Here is a 17,353-nt window from a genome sequence, read left to right as displayed (position 1 = left end):
TTGGTTTTGTGGTTTTGTCTCGTCTAGTGATGTCCGGATCGCGAACGAATCGTTCTATTTAACCGGATCTTCTTAGTGAAACCAGTTCACGAGAACCAATGATGGGATGTGCACGAGCAGAGCAGCTGGACTGAGTCTCGTCCTGCTGGGAGACGGCATCACAGTATGTTAAGGGGCGTAACATTTCCACGCTTGAGGCATTTGGCCAATCACAACGCACTGGATAGCTGGCCAATCAGAGCACACCTCGCTTTTTTAGAATGATGAGCTTTTGTAAAAATCAACGCGTTTCAGAAAGGCGGGCATAGAGGAGAAACAATAATGTACATTATATGGAATATAATGTTTTTTTAACCTTAAACCGCGTAAACACATTGCATTACACCAAATACACAACATAATGTTCTTTTTAGCAACGTCATATGACCCCTTTAAAACATTTATTATAACATTCACACATTCAAATTGGGATCAGTAATATTTTCTAATGGTTTTTTAAAAAGTTTCTTCTGCTCAGCAAGGCTGCTTTCATTTAAAAAATACACGCCTTATTCAAGAAGGGGGTCTGATGGCCAAAAAATATTATTTTACTAACTTATTAATTTTGTTAAATTGTGCTTTTTTGCTGGCTAAACCGACTGTCTGCTAGCCGCCTCACGTCACAGAAATCAGTTAATTCTCAGCATATAGAGACTCTTTCACCTAGATATCACACTATGGAGACTGTGTCTGTTCCCCGAACTAGAAAATACAAAAAACATCCAAACAAATTTAAGAGTAACAATTTAATTGATAAATAAAAAACAGATGTAATACGGATAAACAAACGATAAAGCTTGGCTTATTGAATATCAGGTCCCTTTCTACAAAAGCACTTTTTGTAAATGATATGATCACTGATTATAACCAAGATGTGCTCTGTTTGACAGAAACCTGGCTAAAACATGATTACATTATTTTAAATGAGTCTACCCCCCAAGATTACTTTTATAAACATGAGCCGCATCCAAAAGGTAAAGGGGGAGGTGTTGCTACAATTTATAACAATATTTTCAGTATTTCTCAGAGGACGGGCTTCAAGTATAACTCGTTTGAAGTAATGGTGCTTCATATAACATTATCCAGAGAAACAAGTGTTAATGATAAATCCCCTGTGATGTTTGTACTGGCTACTGTATACAGGCCACCAGGGCACCATACAGACTTTATTAAAGAATTTTCTGATTTTCTATTCGAGTTAGTGCTGGCTGCAGATAAAGTTTTAATTGTTGGTGATTTTAATATCCATGTTGATAATGAAAAAGATACATTGGGATCAGCTTTCATAGACTTTTTGAACTCTATTGGGGTTAGACCCCCACCGACCCCCACCGTCGTTTTGATTTTTTTTATAGTAATAAAAATCTTTTAGTTCAGTAAAAGAACAGACACTACAATTAAAAACTGAATGCGGCTGCTCAATGCAGTGTGCCGAACGACAGTCGCATCACAGATCAGATTTCATTTATCCAGTGAGGAGAGTGAGTCGACAACACACAAGACGATCACGGATGATTTAGTTTAGAAACGAAATGCAAAAGCGCCTGTTTGGCAGTATTTTGGATTTCGAAAAGCCTGTTGACTTTTGCCGCTTATCTAAGGTGATTTTGGAAGTTTTTTTTAAACATTCGTTTTTTATTTAATTGGTTCCACAGTGTTTGCTGATTTTTACTTTATTTAAACTTTGTGTAATTTATTTATTTTATTTGACATCAAGGTGTAGGCTATGCTGTGCCTCCAAGCTTTCTTATTTGTTTTGCTAATACACTTTCTACGTTTCTTATATATTTTACATGTTTATTTATTTCCAGTTTTGTATAGGCTACCTATTTAAACTTTATGTAAGTTATTTGTTATTTTATATTAGTCATCAGGCACATGCAGGGGGGGTGCTTGAGCACCTGCCCCTTTTCCCCTCGATACCCAAAGTGCCCTTTTGTCAAAGCATTTTTTTTTTTGCAATAAACAACCCTTTTGTGAAGGCCTGCCCAATCCAACTATTAGTAAAATTAATGAATAATAATTTAGTCGTAAATAAAATGATCCACATGATGACCTTTCACCTGACCATCTCATCCGGCACGATCCCTCACGTTAATTTAGCGCACTATGTCCGCGGCTGCCGGTAAGTGGAGTTCTCAGCGGAGAGGTGTGCTTGTATACTTATATTATTAAATTATTATTATTATACAAGAACGACGTGACGAGAGCATGTACAGCTCTTGTTTATATTGCTGTGTGTAGCCTGTGAAAGTAACATTAGCTGCAGCAAGGGGCTATAATATGTTTGTTCAATATTTTCCTAATGACAATTTTATGATTGGTTTAATCATAATCACCTTTTCCCATTTTTATCACAGAATAAGGCAGGAAATATATTTGATAGTTTCTACACTAAATGATATGTCAATCAGTACTGCATTATCCATATAGTTTAGGCTATTTATTTATTACCTGGAGATAACTTGAAAAACACACATAAACCATATATTTTCGCAATTGTGTGTTTATTGTCTTCGGTTTCATCAGTAAAAATGTTTCTGCTTTTTATTCAGCTCAGCTACAGCGATAGCCGTATGCTTTTGTCCATATTAGGGATTTCCTGCACGTCATAAGTTATTACTTCTGTGAGACTGTTTTGGCTTCTGGCTTCGAGTATGAATGAAACATGCACTGCATGAGAGAGTTCAGTGATCCATGATGTTTACATCTCCTCATTTTGGATACGAACCCTGGAGATAACTTGAAAAACACACATAAACCATATATTTTCGCAATTGTGTGTTTATTGTCTTCGGTTTCATCAGTAAAAATGTTTCTGCTTTTTATTCAGCTCAGCTACAGCGATAGCCGTATGCTTTTGTCCATATTAGGGATTTCCTGCACGTCATAAGTTATTACTTCTGTGAGACTGTTTTGGCTTCTGGCTTCGAGTATGAATGAAACATGCACTGCATGAGAGAGTTCAGTGATCCATGATGTTTACATCTCCTCATTTTGGATACGAACAAAACGTCAGGTCATGCATAGACTATTGATACTGTCTCTTTGAATTTAAATCTAGATTTAAATCTAAAAACCTCTACGTGAACACACCTGCCCAAATAACATTTGATTAAAATTAAATATTTATTAAAGATAAAAAATTCAGCTAACGTAGTTCTACACACAGCAATAGCCTATAAACAAAGGTGCCTGTTCTCTTTCCTTCTTGCTGTTTGATTGGGAAAACTTTAAAGGACGTCGAGGGGTCTTGTCTTTTTTATGTTATCTGACTAAAAACTATTCATACTTTGAACTATTATTATTACAGTATTTATTTAAAAAACGTAGAGTGCCTTAAAAATAATTATCACAACTGGTAAAACAGGCTTATACTGATTTTCTCATCCTCCAAATTATACTTATCAATCCTGATTTTATTATCATTATCATTCAAAAAATTTATACATTCAGAACAGTATTAGAATACAATTCTATTTTAAATAAGACAGAAATATATATTTTTTTACAACAGCAACGGTAGTGTTTACAACAGCAAAACCACCATACCCTATAAACTCAATAATAATAATAATAATAATAATAATAATATAATTCAGTTTCTAATTCCAGAGTAATTAAGAGGTGCAAAGAAAAAATTATTTTAACTTTTAAACTTAAAATGGTATTTTCTGTTCTGCGATTATATTTTTGTTTCGATACACGTATCAGCAAGGAGCACAGCCCTATTTAAAGCCATGTTCCATGTGCCCCTTTTTTTTACTTTGAGCACCTGCCCCTCCAAAGGTCTCTGCATGGCCCTGTTAGGCATAGCCTGCCCAATAGCATGGTGTATTTTTATTCGTTTTCTTATAGGGGTCCTATTATGCTTTTTCACTTTTTTAATTTTAGTCAGTGTGTAGTGTGTATGTTTGGGCATAAAAAAGATCTAGAAAGTTACAAATCTCAAAGTCCACTCCAAAGGGAGATATTTAGTTTTTAAAAAATCCCTTTTCAAGAACTACAACGAACGACTCGTTTGGACTACAGTGTTTGTTTTCCGGGCTTTGTGATATCACAAAGTGGCTCATTGGAATATCATTACAAATAATTCCCGCCTACAGAAATTTGAATGGTTGGGGGGGGCGGGGGGCGAGGTTTTGGTTAGAACGCTTGGTTGAGTGAGTGCATCAGACGAGACGACGAAGAAGAAGTGCTGCTGCAGAGTTAGTGCATCAGAGAAAACGAAGAAGAGGAGCTGCTGTGCTGTAGCGTAAAATTTTCGGAATGTCTAGAACAATTCTTACAAGTACAACACGACATAGCTGGGCGCCGCGGACAGACGCCGAACGGCACCACCGGTGTGCCTACACTCATAGAAAATAAAGTATTTGAATTTTAAAGACGTGGCGCGATGCGACGCCGCGCTTCTCGTCCGGTGTGCGACCGCCTGAAACGCAAGTTTTTTTTTCACCTCCGTGCCCAAACGTCTTTGTTTGGGCTTCCGAAAGCGGATGATGTCAGGAAACAGTGGTTGCAATTTATTTTTTAACTCTGTTCCTGAGCATTATAACCCCAATTTGCTATTGTGTGCTGTGCATTTTACTGAGGACAGCTTCCACAACACGAGGGAGTACAGTGCCTGCCGGATTCGCCAAAAGCTTTTGTTGAAAGACGGAGCAAGGGGCATGGCAGTACTGAAACACCATCTAAGCTGTTCGCCAATCACAACGCACTGGGACAGCTAACCAATCACAACACATTTTGTTTTTCGGAAGGCGGACCTTCATAAAAGCCGGAACTAATCGAGCCGTTTGTGCCAGGATGGGGAGAAAGGTATTTTAATAATGTAAATTATGTGAAAAAAAATGTGTTTTTCGAACCACCAAGCATGAGAGCATGTTCTAGTACACCCCCAAAACAAATATATAAGCTAAAATGAGTTTGACGTTGTATTTTGTTGTTGAATTCAAGCAGTTGAAGCCAAATTTGTCGCTAATTCGAAAGTTAAAGTAAAATGCGCACGGTCCTTTTAAACTATTTAAAAGCGAGGAAAAGAGGGAAAATTCAAACGAACTAAAAATGAACAATTGCTTTATGCCAAATTGCCGCTATTTGAAAGTGAAAGTAAAATGCGCACACCAAGAGGAAATGCCCCTGCCCCCACGGTGATACCGGTATTATCGGTGTTGTCACACGTCGATTAACCAGTGGGAAAATGTCCTCACCGTCACAACCCTACAAGAGATGATATCTCAGATCATTATCTAGTCTTGTGCAAACTTCATATAGCTAAAACTGTAAATTCTACTCCTTGTTACAAGTATGGTAGAACCAACACTTCTACCACAAACGACTGCTTTGAAAGTAATCTTCCTGATTTATCTCAATTCCTCAGCATATCCAATAGCTCAGAACAACTTGATGATGTAAAATAAACTATGGACTCTCTTTTCTAGCATTTTAGATACGGTTGCTCCTTTACGCTTAAAGAAGATTAAGGAAAACAGTCTGACACTGTGGTATAATGAGCACACTCGCACCCTAAACAGAGCAGCCCTGAAAATGGAGCGCATCTGGAAGAAAAAAAAACTAGAGGAATTTTGTATTGCTTGGCGGGAAAGTACCCTATCCTACAGAAAAACATTAAAAACTGCTAGATCTGATTACTTTTCTTCTCTTTTAGAAGAAAACAAACATAACCCCAGGTATTTATTCAATACAGTGGCTAAATTAACGAAAAATAAAGCATCAACAGGTGTTGACATTTCCCAACAGCACAGCAGTAATGACTTTATGAACTACTTTACTTCCAAAATCGATACTATTAGAGATAAAATTGTAACCATGCATCCGTCAGCTACAGTATCACATCAGATCAGCGCTATAGATCCCCTGAGGAACAATTCCACTCATTCTTTACTATAGGAGAGGAAGAATTGTATAAACTTGTTAAATCATCTAAACCAACAACATGTATTTTAGACCCTATTCCATCTAAGCTCCTAAAAGTGGTGCTTCCAGAAATCATAGGTCCTCTTCTGACTATTATTAATTCGTCATTTTCATTAGGATATGTCCCCAAAACCTTCAAACTGGCTGTTATTAAGCCTCTCATTAAAAAAACACAACTTGACCCTAAAGAACTAGTTAATTACAAACCGATCTCGAATCTCCTTTTTCTGTCAAAAACATTCTTTTGAATAGACTAGAAAACTTTGTTGGCATTAGTGGAAGTGCATTAGCATGGTTCAAATCATACTTATCTGACTGCCATCAAATCGTAGCAGTGAATGAAGAGGTATCATATCGATCACAAGTGCAGTATGGAGTACCTCAAGGCTCAGTACTAGGGCCGTTACTTTTCACGCTTTACATGTTATCCCTGGGAGATATTGGAACACGGTGTTAGCTTTCACTGTTATGCTGATGACACTCAGCTCTATATTTCTTCGTGGCCCGGCGAAACATACCAATTTGAAAAACTAACGGAATGCATAGTCGATATAAAAAAACTGGATGACGAGTAATTTCTTACTGCTAAATTCTGAAAAAAACAGAGGTGTTAATTATCGGACCCAAAACCTCTGCATGTAATAACCTAGAACACTGTCTAAGCCTCGATGGCTGCTCTGTCAATTCTTCGTCATCAGTTAGGAACCTAGGTGCAATGTTAATTTCGTTAACGAAGACGACGACGAAAACGTTAACGAACATTTTTTTCTGTGACAAAGACGAGACGTTGACGAGCTAAAACTAATATCTGATGATAAAAACGATGACGAAATTTATGCCGCGTCTTCGTTAACAAGACGAGACGGGACTATAATGTTATTTGAGGACTACCGGACATTCAAAATACATCCTACAGGCTACTGTCTTGTCCTTAAAAATGTGCGTCCCTGTCATTAGATTGCAATCGGATAAGTGGCATTCGCATATCTGGTCTAAGTCCATAGACTGTGAGCTAGTCTTTTACTTGATTCAAATTTCTCGTAAGCTTAATTGATTTGGTCTAAAGAGAGAATTAATGACTATTTTTGTTTGAAGACTACATATAAAATAGCCACCAAAATAAATGTTGGTAACTGCAGCTTGACTAAAAAAGTAATGACTAAAAGTTGACAAAAATGCAATGACTTTTCGTCAACTAAAACTAGACTAAAACTATGAAAGACTCAAATGACTAAAATGTGACTATTAAGCATTTTCGTCTCAAGATAAAGACTAAATCAAAATGCCTGTCAAAATTAACACTGCCTAGGTGTGCTACTTGATAGCAATATTTCCTTTGAAAGCCACGTTTCTAGCATTTGTAAAACTGCATTTTTCCATCTCAAAAATATATCTAAATTACGACCTACGCTCTCATTGTCAAATGCAGAAATGTTAATTCATGCGTTCATGACCTCAAGTTTAGATTATTGTAATGCTTTATTGGATGGTTGTTCTGCACGCTTAATAAACATACTCCAGCTGGTCCAAAATGCAGCAGCTAGAGTTCTTACTAGAACCAGGAAGTATGACCATATTAGCCCGGTTCTGTCAACATTTCACTGGCTCTCTATTAAACATCATATAGATTTTAAAATCTTGCTTATTACTTATAAAGCCCTGAATGGTTTAGCACCTCAGTATTTGAACAAGCTCTTATTGCATTATAGTCCTCCACGTCCACTGCGTTCTCAAAACTCTGGCAATTTGATAATACCTAGAATATCAAAATCAACTGCAGGTGGCAGATTCTTTGCCTATTTAGCACCCAAACTCTGGAATAACCTACCTAACACCGTTCGGGAGGCAGATACACTGTCAGTTTAAATCTAATTTAAAGACCCATCTCTTTAACCTGACTTACACATAACACACTAACACATTTCTAATATTCAAATCCGTTATAGGATTTTTAGGCTGCATTAATTATGACAACCGGGAACACTTCCCATAACACCTGATGTACTTGCTACATCGTTAGAAGAATGGCATCTACGCTAATATTAGTCTGTTTCTTTCCTATTCCGAGGTCACCATAGCCACCAGATCCAGTCCATAACCAGCCCAGATGGTCACTGCAGTTACCCGGATCCAGTACGTATTCAGACCAGATGGTGGATCAGCACCTAGAGATGACCTGTACAGCCCTAAATGTCAGTGGAGATCAGGACAACTAGATGAGCCCCAGAGACAGATCCCCTGTGAAGACCTTATCTCCTAGACGGCCACCGGGACAGAATGTGACTTTGCTGCAACCTGGAATTGAACTGCTGGTTTCATCTGGCAAGAGGAGAACTGGCCCCCCGACTGAGCCTGGTTTCTCCCAAGGTTTTTTCTCCATTCTGTCACCAATGGAGTTTTGGTTCCTTGCCGCTGTCGCCTCTGCCTTGCTTAGTTGGGGACACTTAATATCCAGCGATATCGTCGACTTGATTGCACAGATACTATTTAAACTGAACTGAGCTGGATGATGACATCACTGAATTCAATGATGAACTGCCTTTAACTGAAAATTGAGTGTTTACTATTGTCATTTTGCATTATCGACACACTATTTTCCTATTTAATACTGTAAAGTGCTTTGACACAATCTGTATTGTTAAAACTATATAAATAAATAAAATAAAGGAGATTAGGGTGGCATAATGGTCAACGTAATGCCAATACAATTTGCACCGACTGAGATTTACACAAAACTGCTTAACTGAAACGACCGCTTATTTTACACATTATTAAAATGTGACTTTCTTCATTGGGTCAGCACAATATTTTTGACTATATACATGCATTTTATGCCTAACATTTGGTTTTCTGTGATATTTGGTTATGAATTCTGCCGGTTAACTTTGACATTTTACCAGCTTGGCACATTCACACCAAGAACGATAAGTATAAAGGCATCTGTAACATTAACTACATTAGCGTCCACGCTTACAGATGATAACGATACCAATAATGTTTATTACTAAAGCTCGCTTCATTTATGGTGTCTGTTTCTTTAAATGCTCAAGCTCTTTCATATCAGGTGGATTCTGATTGACTGTTAATGTTTTTATCGTTCATCAGCTCTGAAAGTGACTGCAAAAAATGTTGTTCCTCTGTGACGTTATCGTTACAGCTGTATTGTGTACCCTATTCTCATAAAATAAAAATTATTATTAAAGCTTTAGGCCGCGTGTTCACCAAAGCATTTTTTTCCGAGGCTGGCGTATTTTCACGCTTTTTCTTGGCGCCGAGAGTTGAAGAATGTTCAACTTTGTGTAAAATGCCATGCTCATCACTGTCACTTTTTAGTCATCTGACCAATCACAGTGGAGGAGGGGCGGGACTAATACCCACCAACCGTCACACCTGCTTGTACTACGACTGAACAGCAAAAGAGAAGTTAATATTGCTCGTCTCTGAGTATTTCTTTACCAGATGGAATTGCCGGACTACCATATTATTATTATGAAAAATAATTCTTGGAAAAACATTTCATTCGCAATGCGTCTGCCATATTACTTCAGTGGATATTTCATATCATAGCAACCACAGCGCCGCACCTGAAAAAATGCTGTGCTCTCATGCTCTCACAGCTGGGCATTTTCAGCAGAGTGCCTGGCGTTTTCAGCTGGCTAAAAACACTTTGGTGGACGTGGCCTTATAGTGGCCTTATAGTTACAGTTATCGTCCTCGGTGTGAACATCCCTGGAAGGCTACTTCCATAGCCAGAGCTGTTCCACTCAATTAGAAACTTTTTTAATTAAGTTTTAAAATCCTTCATATGTCTACATAAGCCCACAATGACCTCACAGTACGTTATGTGTAACGTAGGGTTAAGGTTATTCCTATAGTTTGGAAATTGCTCCAGAATTACCCTCAACTTTCACTGTATGCAAGGCGGGTTGTTTGTAAAGAGTAGAAACAAACATGTTTTGTCTTTAAAGTGAAGAATAATTAGTGGTCTGCTTCTCACCACAGCATCCAAAAATTTGACACAGCACCTCAACTCTGGCCTGGTGTCGCAGAACTGCCGGAATAGCAAGCGTCCGATTGGCTGCCTCTCACAAAGGCTGTTGTAGTCTTTCTCTGTGGAAATAGAACAACATGAAACACAGTGACTAAGGGCTTTGAAAAGGTGGAGTTAAGCATGCATGTACACGCACACACACACAGACAGAAAATGAGTAAATATCATTTGAGACAATCGATGAATACAACAAAAATCAATAGCACTTTCCTTTCTTCTCGCTTTGGAAAGGAAACTGAAGAGACAAAACCATAGTTGACCATAACGAAATGGACAATACCATCGACTAGTGGTCGACCGATATATTGCCAAGGCCGATATATATAAGTTTTTCTGTTTGGCCGATGCGTTTGAGGCAAAAATTTTGACGGCGCTGAGAAAGGCAGCGCCTGAGCATACAGTGCTCACATTCTCCCTCTTGTTCGCGGTCATCGTTAACAGTTCTGTCTAATACGGATAGAAGTCTTTCTCGTTTGCCGTCAGCATTCAGCAAATACGCATTTATATCATATAAACAAATCTTTGAATGAATAATGAACATTTAATTTCACAAACTTAGTCGGATCCAGCAGTGAGATCGTGTGAATTGTGCATTTGTATCCTGCATGATCGCGTGTTCTGTGCGTGATGGTCGGTCCGTGCGAACTGAATGCGGACAGGAGGAGAGTTCAGCTTCACTGAAGACGCGCGATCATAAACTCTTGATTTCAAATTATGCTGCGCTCTATGCATTTGCCCACTGTCATATTTATGTCATTTTCACTGTGTGCTGTATGTAAAATTAGTGTTACCTTGGCTTTATTAGAAAAAATATGATTCCCAATGCACACAAACTTCCCAGAATACTGAGTGCTGCTTCTACAGTCAAAAAAACAATATCGGTCGACCACTACCATCGACAACATCCTGAAAATATTAAAGGCACACCCCAGGATTGGTAAATCTGTTCCGTTTTAAGCCAAATTAAAATGCACAGTAATTGCATCCAGAGTAGTGGGGAACTGAGTTTTGCAACGCCAGATACTGATATCTAGAACAGCAGATTTGCAGTTTGAGACCCATTTTACACTGAACTTGAAGCGGTGACCCAGCACAGTGCCAAAATGGTTTAGATTAAACTAAGTAAACAAAAATGTCCATAAAAATCAAACACTGAAATGTATTAATATTTTCATAAAATACGCAGGCTCAACAATATGCAGAAATGATTGAGAACTGAGAAATCATTGAACACTAAGCATTGAAAATGTGCTCAGTGTGCCAAAGTTTTATTATTTGCATACATATTTAATTTTAAGTTAAATTAAAAAAGTAATTTATTTTAATAAAAATTAATTATTAAAAAAATATTAAAATCAATAAAAGTCAATAAACTCAAAATGGCCAAATGTCGGCGGATTAATTGTCCTGATTGAGAGTTCTGTCAATTTGAGGAAGTATAGCCTGACATGCAATTGCCTTGCAGTAACGAGGCCGGTGAGCCACACACCTGATGAAGTGGTTGAAATGAGTGCGATTATAAAGAGAGAATGCATTGAAGTGAACCGAGGGGGAAGGCAGTGGCCAGTGGCTGAGATTTGCATTTGCTGCTCAGGTATATGCAAAGAGACAGTAGGATTTACACAGAGGCAATTGGTAGTGTGTGGACCTGCAGCGATATAGAGGCAGTGTGTAGGAGGCTGGTATTGATAGCAATGCTGCATAAATACATGGAGAGATTACAGCTACTTCATAATGCTGCTGGCAAAAAGTGCAAATCTGTACTGCAAAGTGCAGATAACAATCAGCATTACTGCTGTTGATATATGCTTCTTTTATTTAGAGAAGATGAGATCTCTTCAGAGAAATTTTTGTCTTCAGCTTTACTGTTGAAAATTAGTGGTGGCCAGCTTACTACCTTAGGAAAGAGATTCTCATTTACTAACCCTCATGTCGTTCCAAACAATTTATTTATTTATTTTACAAAAAAGATATTTTGTAGAATTTTTGCACAACTCTATTCCAATTTATGTAATTAAGTGACTGAGGACTGTCAAATGACAAAAAGCACCATAAAACAATTTGTATGCTATATTTCAAAGCTTCTGAGGCCATATTACAGCTTTGTGACTTAAATTTAGGACATTAATCACTGAAAATGTTGCCCTTTGCTCCTATAGCTTCATACTTTCACATAAATTTGAAACACACATGACAACAAATACCATGTAGCATTATTTGCCATTTTTGAATGTAAGCAAACACATATGAGATTTTAGAGCTACATGAGAGGTTACTGGATTATAGCACACAGGCTGCACTTTCTGAATGATATCAAGGATGAAATCTTATATCTTATACATCTTCATATTTTAAAAGCGCCTAACAAATTTCATTTTGTGAATTTTTTTTAATTGAAAAGTGAGTTTGGCCTGTATGCTTTAAAAAATAATTGTGGTTTGTTTTGATATTTCACTATACTGTGCCAATTTTAATTGTGACACCAATACAAAAATACCTTTTGGAGCCACTGTATTTGATTGTCATACAGTTTGATATCATAAAATGGCATTTTGTCACACAATAAAAGTGCATGATTTTGCTCAGTGGTTTATGTCAACAGTTTCCTCATTGAAGCTTTTCTGTTGAGTTTCAAATTGCCTCGGTTGTAGCCAGAAAACAGAGTGATTATATAGTATTAATAATTGATCATGAAATGGGGCCGCATTTTTCTTCCTCTCCTCCCATTTCCCTGGGGTGGTCTTTAACTATACAATAGGGTTGTGCCAATGGACGACAGTATTGTGTATCGACGATAGTCAGAGATATCGCCTGAGGCTGATGTCTTTGACGATAGCAAGACGATTATTATTATTATTGCTATTATCAGGCTAGTATTTTTATATAATTAATATTAGGGCTTACTTGTTCCATCACATTTCTTTTTCTGCGTTTTTACAGTGTTGCACGTTATAACCAATCACACACGATTCCGTTGAGTTTATGAATGTAGCGGCCAATCAGAGGCATGCAGATTAGTCTTCGCTGAATCACCGGAGTTTTGATATTCAGATTTTCTGTAGCTGCTGTATGAATAACTGTGGTAATGTAAGCATTATAATTAGTAACTTATGATGTTTCTATTAAATTATGTTAAAACAAATTCAGTCATATTAAAAATATTTTATGACGTGACATCTATATGCTACTTCACTAAAAATATATAATGTGTAGTTAATAGATTTCACTAACATTAGGCTGCTTTTAGCCTTACCCTGGAGTTGGTTCACTCTCCGGCTATAAATCTAAGTAAATAATTAAATAAATTAGCATGACAATATTGTGTATCGGCGATCTCACGGGCTGACGATAGGACAATTTGAATATGGAGCATATCACCAAACACTACTATACAACAACACTAAAAACCTTAGAAACAAACCAGGTTTGACCCCCATGCACATTTTATGGAAATGATTAAATGAGCAACAACATGGTTTCATTCATATGGTCACAAGGCGTCCTTTGAGTATACAAAGTAACTGGAAGAGATGGAGAGATTTGCATCTGGAAGAGTGTCTCGCTTTGTCACACTGTTAATTCTCAGAAGGGTATCATGACCTGATAGTGAACGGACAAATGAGTTAAGAGATGGGAAAGAGAGAATCACAGTGAACTTCTCTTTAAAGTAAACATGAAATCGAAATTAAATTTAATGTATTATTACACAATTCATCACTGCATGTTATTCAAAAATTGTCTTTGTAATCAAAATACAACGCCTAAAATGACTTCTCCAATCCAATAAATTGCGGATTAAATTAAATGCTACCCTACATTTTTACTCATTGAATATTGAAATGTGTCATGGTAGAGAACTAAGTTGCATACTGCTGTGCTAATTAAACCAAGGAAATTTTGCGAATTGTTTCTCGAGGAGAGGCTCGCTCAGCTTTTAACAGCATGGTGATGAGGCTCCATTCACTTCCGGTGTGTCTCATCACATGCTGTCAAGACCTGGCTGTTTCTGCGCCCCTCCTCTCTCACAAACCCACTCCTATCAGGAGCCTGGTGTAGGGCGCCGATTCAGGGACGGGGGTGATGGTGATAATTAGGGGGAGGCTGCCGATCCGTCCCAGAGTGCATCAAAGATTTGACATTGCTTGTTTGAGTTTTTGTAAAACATGCCATTTCCTGTCGTCAACAGACCTCAAACTTGTTAAATTTGGGATGGATTGGACAATGAATGTTTGAGTTACAACAACTTTCAGTTTCATGCCATTAATAGCACGTTTTAACAGTTAGCTAAATGTTGCTAGCATGTTTTGCAGTTGCTGTGTTACGTCCCTTTTGTTCTATTTCTGTGTTTTCTTTTGTTTTGGGAGGTGTTTGTGTCTCCTGTCCAGGAAGAAGACCGATTGGTTCCTGCAGACTAACTGGTGCCACGCCCTGCCTGGTCAGCTGACTCCTAGCTGCCTATAAAAGCCTCCTTCATCACTTCTTGCATCAGCCTTGTGCTCACTTGCTGTGTTTGCTCTGATTGACCCTGCTAGTTAGTTATAGACTAGGCATGGGCCAATTACCGGTTTCAAGGTATACCGCGATTTGAAAATTTCACGGTTTTAAAACCGCTAATATTTTCCGTTATACCGTTTCCTGCGGTATGCACTGTTTTTCATGTCTCCTCAAAGACTGAATGTGTAGGAATCCCTCAGGTTGAGTGCAGTGTAGAGAGTAACATGACCCTCCTCCTCCTGTTGGTGCGAGCGAGCGGTCAGTCACGTGTGTGTAGGATGGCCGAACTTAAGGAGCTTGCTTCCCCTGGAACTTACGTGATCGGCAACCGGCCATTTTTTGTCTTATTGCAAGCAACTCGTCTCTGTTCTAGACTTGCACAAACTTCATTGCAATGCAATCGTTTTCCAAAATGTCATTTATGTGAAAATATGAAGTCTGTAAACGCCCGTTAACACAGGCCAGAGACGCTGAAGATAGACGCACAGAGAAAAATACCGTAGCAGGCAGATCACTCACTGTTCATGATGCACGAACTATTGGAAGAAAATCCTCAATATTGATTTGGGGGGTTTATATGAATGTTTTTCGAGGGGAACTGACTGTCTTCAGAAGAGTTTACGTGGTATTTTCTTTCGGCATCTGCTGTTTGCTTCGTTTCGGCATGTAGTATAATTTCACAAAGCTAGTCAGAACATTCTGTTTTTGGTTCAAATTGGGTTATTATTAAATCAAATTGTGTATGAATTATATAACTGTAATTACAGATTTAGGTTAAATTAAGATGTCAGTCTTTATTTTTCTTCCTTTTTAGGAAACCAATCAAAGAAAAAATAAACCAATTCTAATGTTCCTAATATTCTTTGTTGCTCAAAAACAAAATATATTGTGTTCAGCAGGATTTAAAAAAAATTTTTTTACCCAGTCATTTAAAAATAACACTCTTTAGAGGTATGCACTGCTGTGCTACTACAGGTATTTTGAACAGTGCAACTTGAAATTGTACTAAAAAGTTGTGCAGACCCTTCAGCAATTGGGGCATTTGAAAGTAAATTACTGTTAGATTTAAATTACATTAAATAAAACATATAGTCTTACATCTAGGGATGCACTGAAATGAAAATTCTGGGCCGAAACGGAAACCAAAAATTCTGGATGCACTTGGCCGAAAACTGAAACCGAAAATGCTTTGTAAATCGTGTAAATTTCTACCGGATATCTGGTTAGACCACAAGACTGGAGTAGAGAGCACTATGAATTGTTCGTCACGAGCACAGTAACTGAAATTTAAAACTGTTAATAGAAAAAGCTCAAACTAACGCACATATTTAATACACTACGCATCAATATCTCTTCACTTTGTGCTTTGAACTTCTCTATGCAGAGTGCTGCACGCTGTGACTCCGTGTTGCTTCAAGCGCACCATTCTGTGCACGGGAAGCGTATAAGCGCTTTGAGCCGCTCTGTATTTGGAGACTTTAGAATCATAATTCTTTTGCACAATGAAAGATTATTAATAACCTTTCTTGTTCATCATATCTATCATATGTTGCTGCCTCATTACTCTGCTATATATTTAAAATAAATGTCTTTTAATTTATACAGTATATTCAACATTTGAATGGCATTTTGTCACACAATAAAAGTGCATGATTTTGCTCAGTGGTTTATGTCAACAGTTTCCTCATTGAAGCTTTTCTGTTGAGTTTCAAATTGCCTCGGTTGTAGCCAGAAAACAGAGTGATTATATAGTATTAATAATTGATCATGAAATGGGGCCGCATTTTTCTTCCTCTCCTCCCATTTCCCTGGGGTGGTCTTTAACTATACAATAGGGTTGTGCCAATGGACGACAGTATTGTGTATCGACGATAGTCAGAGATATCGCCTGAGGCTGATGTCTTTGACGATAGCAAGACGATTATTATTATTATTGCTATTATCAGGCTAGTATTTTTATATAATTAATATTAGGGCTTACTTGTTCCATCACATTTCTTTTTCTGCGTTTTTACAGTGTTGCACGTTATAACCAATCACACACGATTCCGTTGAGTTTATGAATGTAGCGGCCAATCAGAGGCATGCAGATTAGTCTTCGCTGAATCACCGGAGTTTTGATATTCAGATTTTCTGTAGCTGCTGTATGAATAACTGTGGTAATGTAAGCATTATAATTAGTAACTTATGATGTTTCTATTAAATTATGTTAAAACAAATTCAGTCATATTAAAAATATTTTATGACGTGACATCTATATGCTACTTCACTAAAAATATATAATGTGTAGTTAATAGATTTCACTAACATTAGGCTGCTTTTAGCCTTACCCTGGAGTTGGTTCACTCTCCGGCTATAAATCTAAGTAAATAATTAAATAAATTAGCATGACAATATTGTGTATCGGCGATCTCACGGGCTGACGATAGGACAATTTGAATATGGAGCATATCACCAAACACTACTATACAACAACACTAAAAACCTTAGAAACAAACCAGGTTTGACCCCCATGCACATTTTATGGAAATGATTAAATGAGCAACAACATGGTTTCATTCATATGGTCACAAGGCGTCCTTTGAGTATACAAAGTAACTGGAAGAGATGGAGAGATTTGCATCTGGAAGAGTGTCTCGCTTTGTCACACTGTTAATTCTCAGAAGGGTATCATGACCTGATAGTGAACGGACAAATGAGTTAAGAGATGGGAAAGAGAGAATCACAGTGAACTTCTCTTTAAAGTAAACATGAAATCGAAATTAAATTTAATGTATTATTACACAATTCATCACTGCATGTTATTCAAAAATTGTCTTTGTAATCAAAATA

General features: G+C 37.5%; 1 protein-coding gene across 1 annotated transcript in view; it reads right to left on the bottom strand.

Annotated features, from left to right (window-relative positions):
• The window catches only part of LOC107587195 (G protein-coupled receptor kinase 6-like), a 54,564-nt gene that overhangs the window by 16,829 nt on the left and 20,382 nt on the right, over positions 1-17,353 (bottom strand). The window contains exon 3 of the mRNA XM_016274861.1: positions 9,974-10,086. Coding sequence (XP_016130347.1) covers positions 9,974-10,086 — 113 coding nt within the window. The remainder of the gene's footprint in view (positions 1-9,973; positions 10,087-17,353) is intronic.

Source organism: Sinocyclocheilus grahami, unplaced genomic scaffold (assembly GCF_001515645.1).
Source record: "Sinocyclocheilus grahami isolate Dianchi unplaced genomic scaffold, SAMN03320097.WGS_v1.1 scaffold91.1, whole genome shotgun sequence".
NCBI classification, from domain to species: Eukaryota; Metazoa; Chordata; class Actinopteri; order Cypriniformes; family Cyprinidae; genus Sinocyclocheilus; species Sinocyclocheilus grahami.
This window is presented reverse-complemented; position numbering and strand designations above follow the sequence as displayed.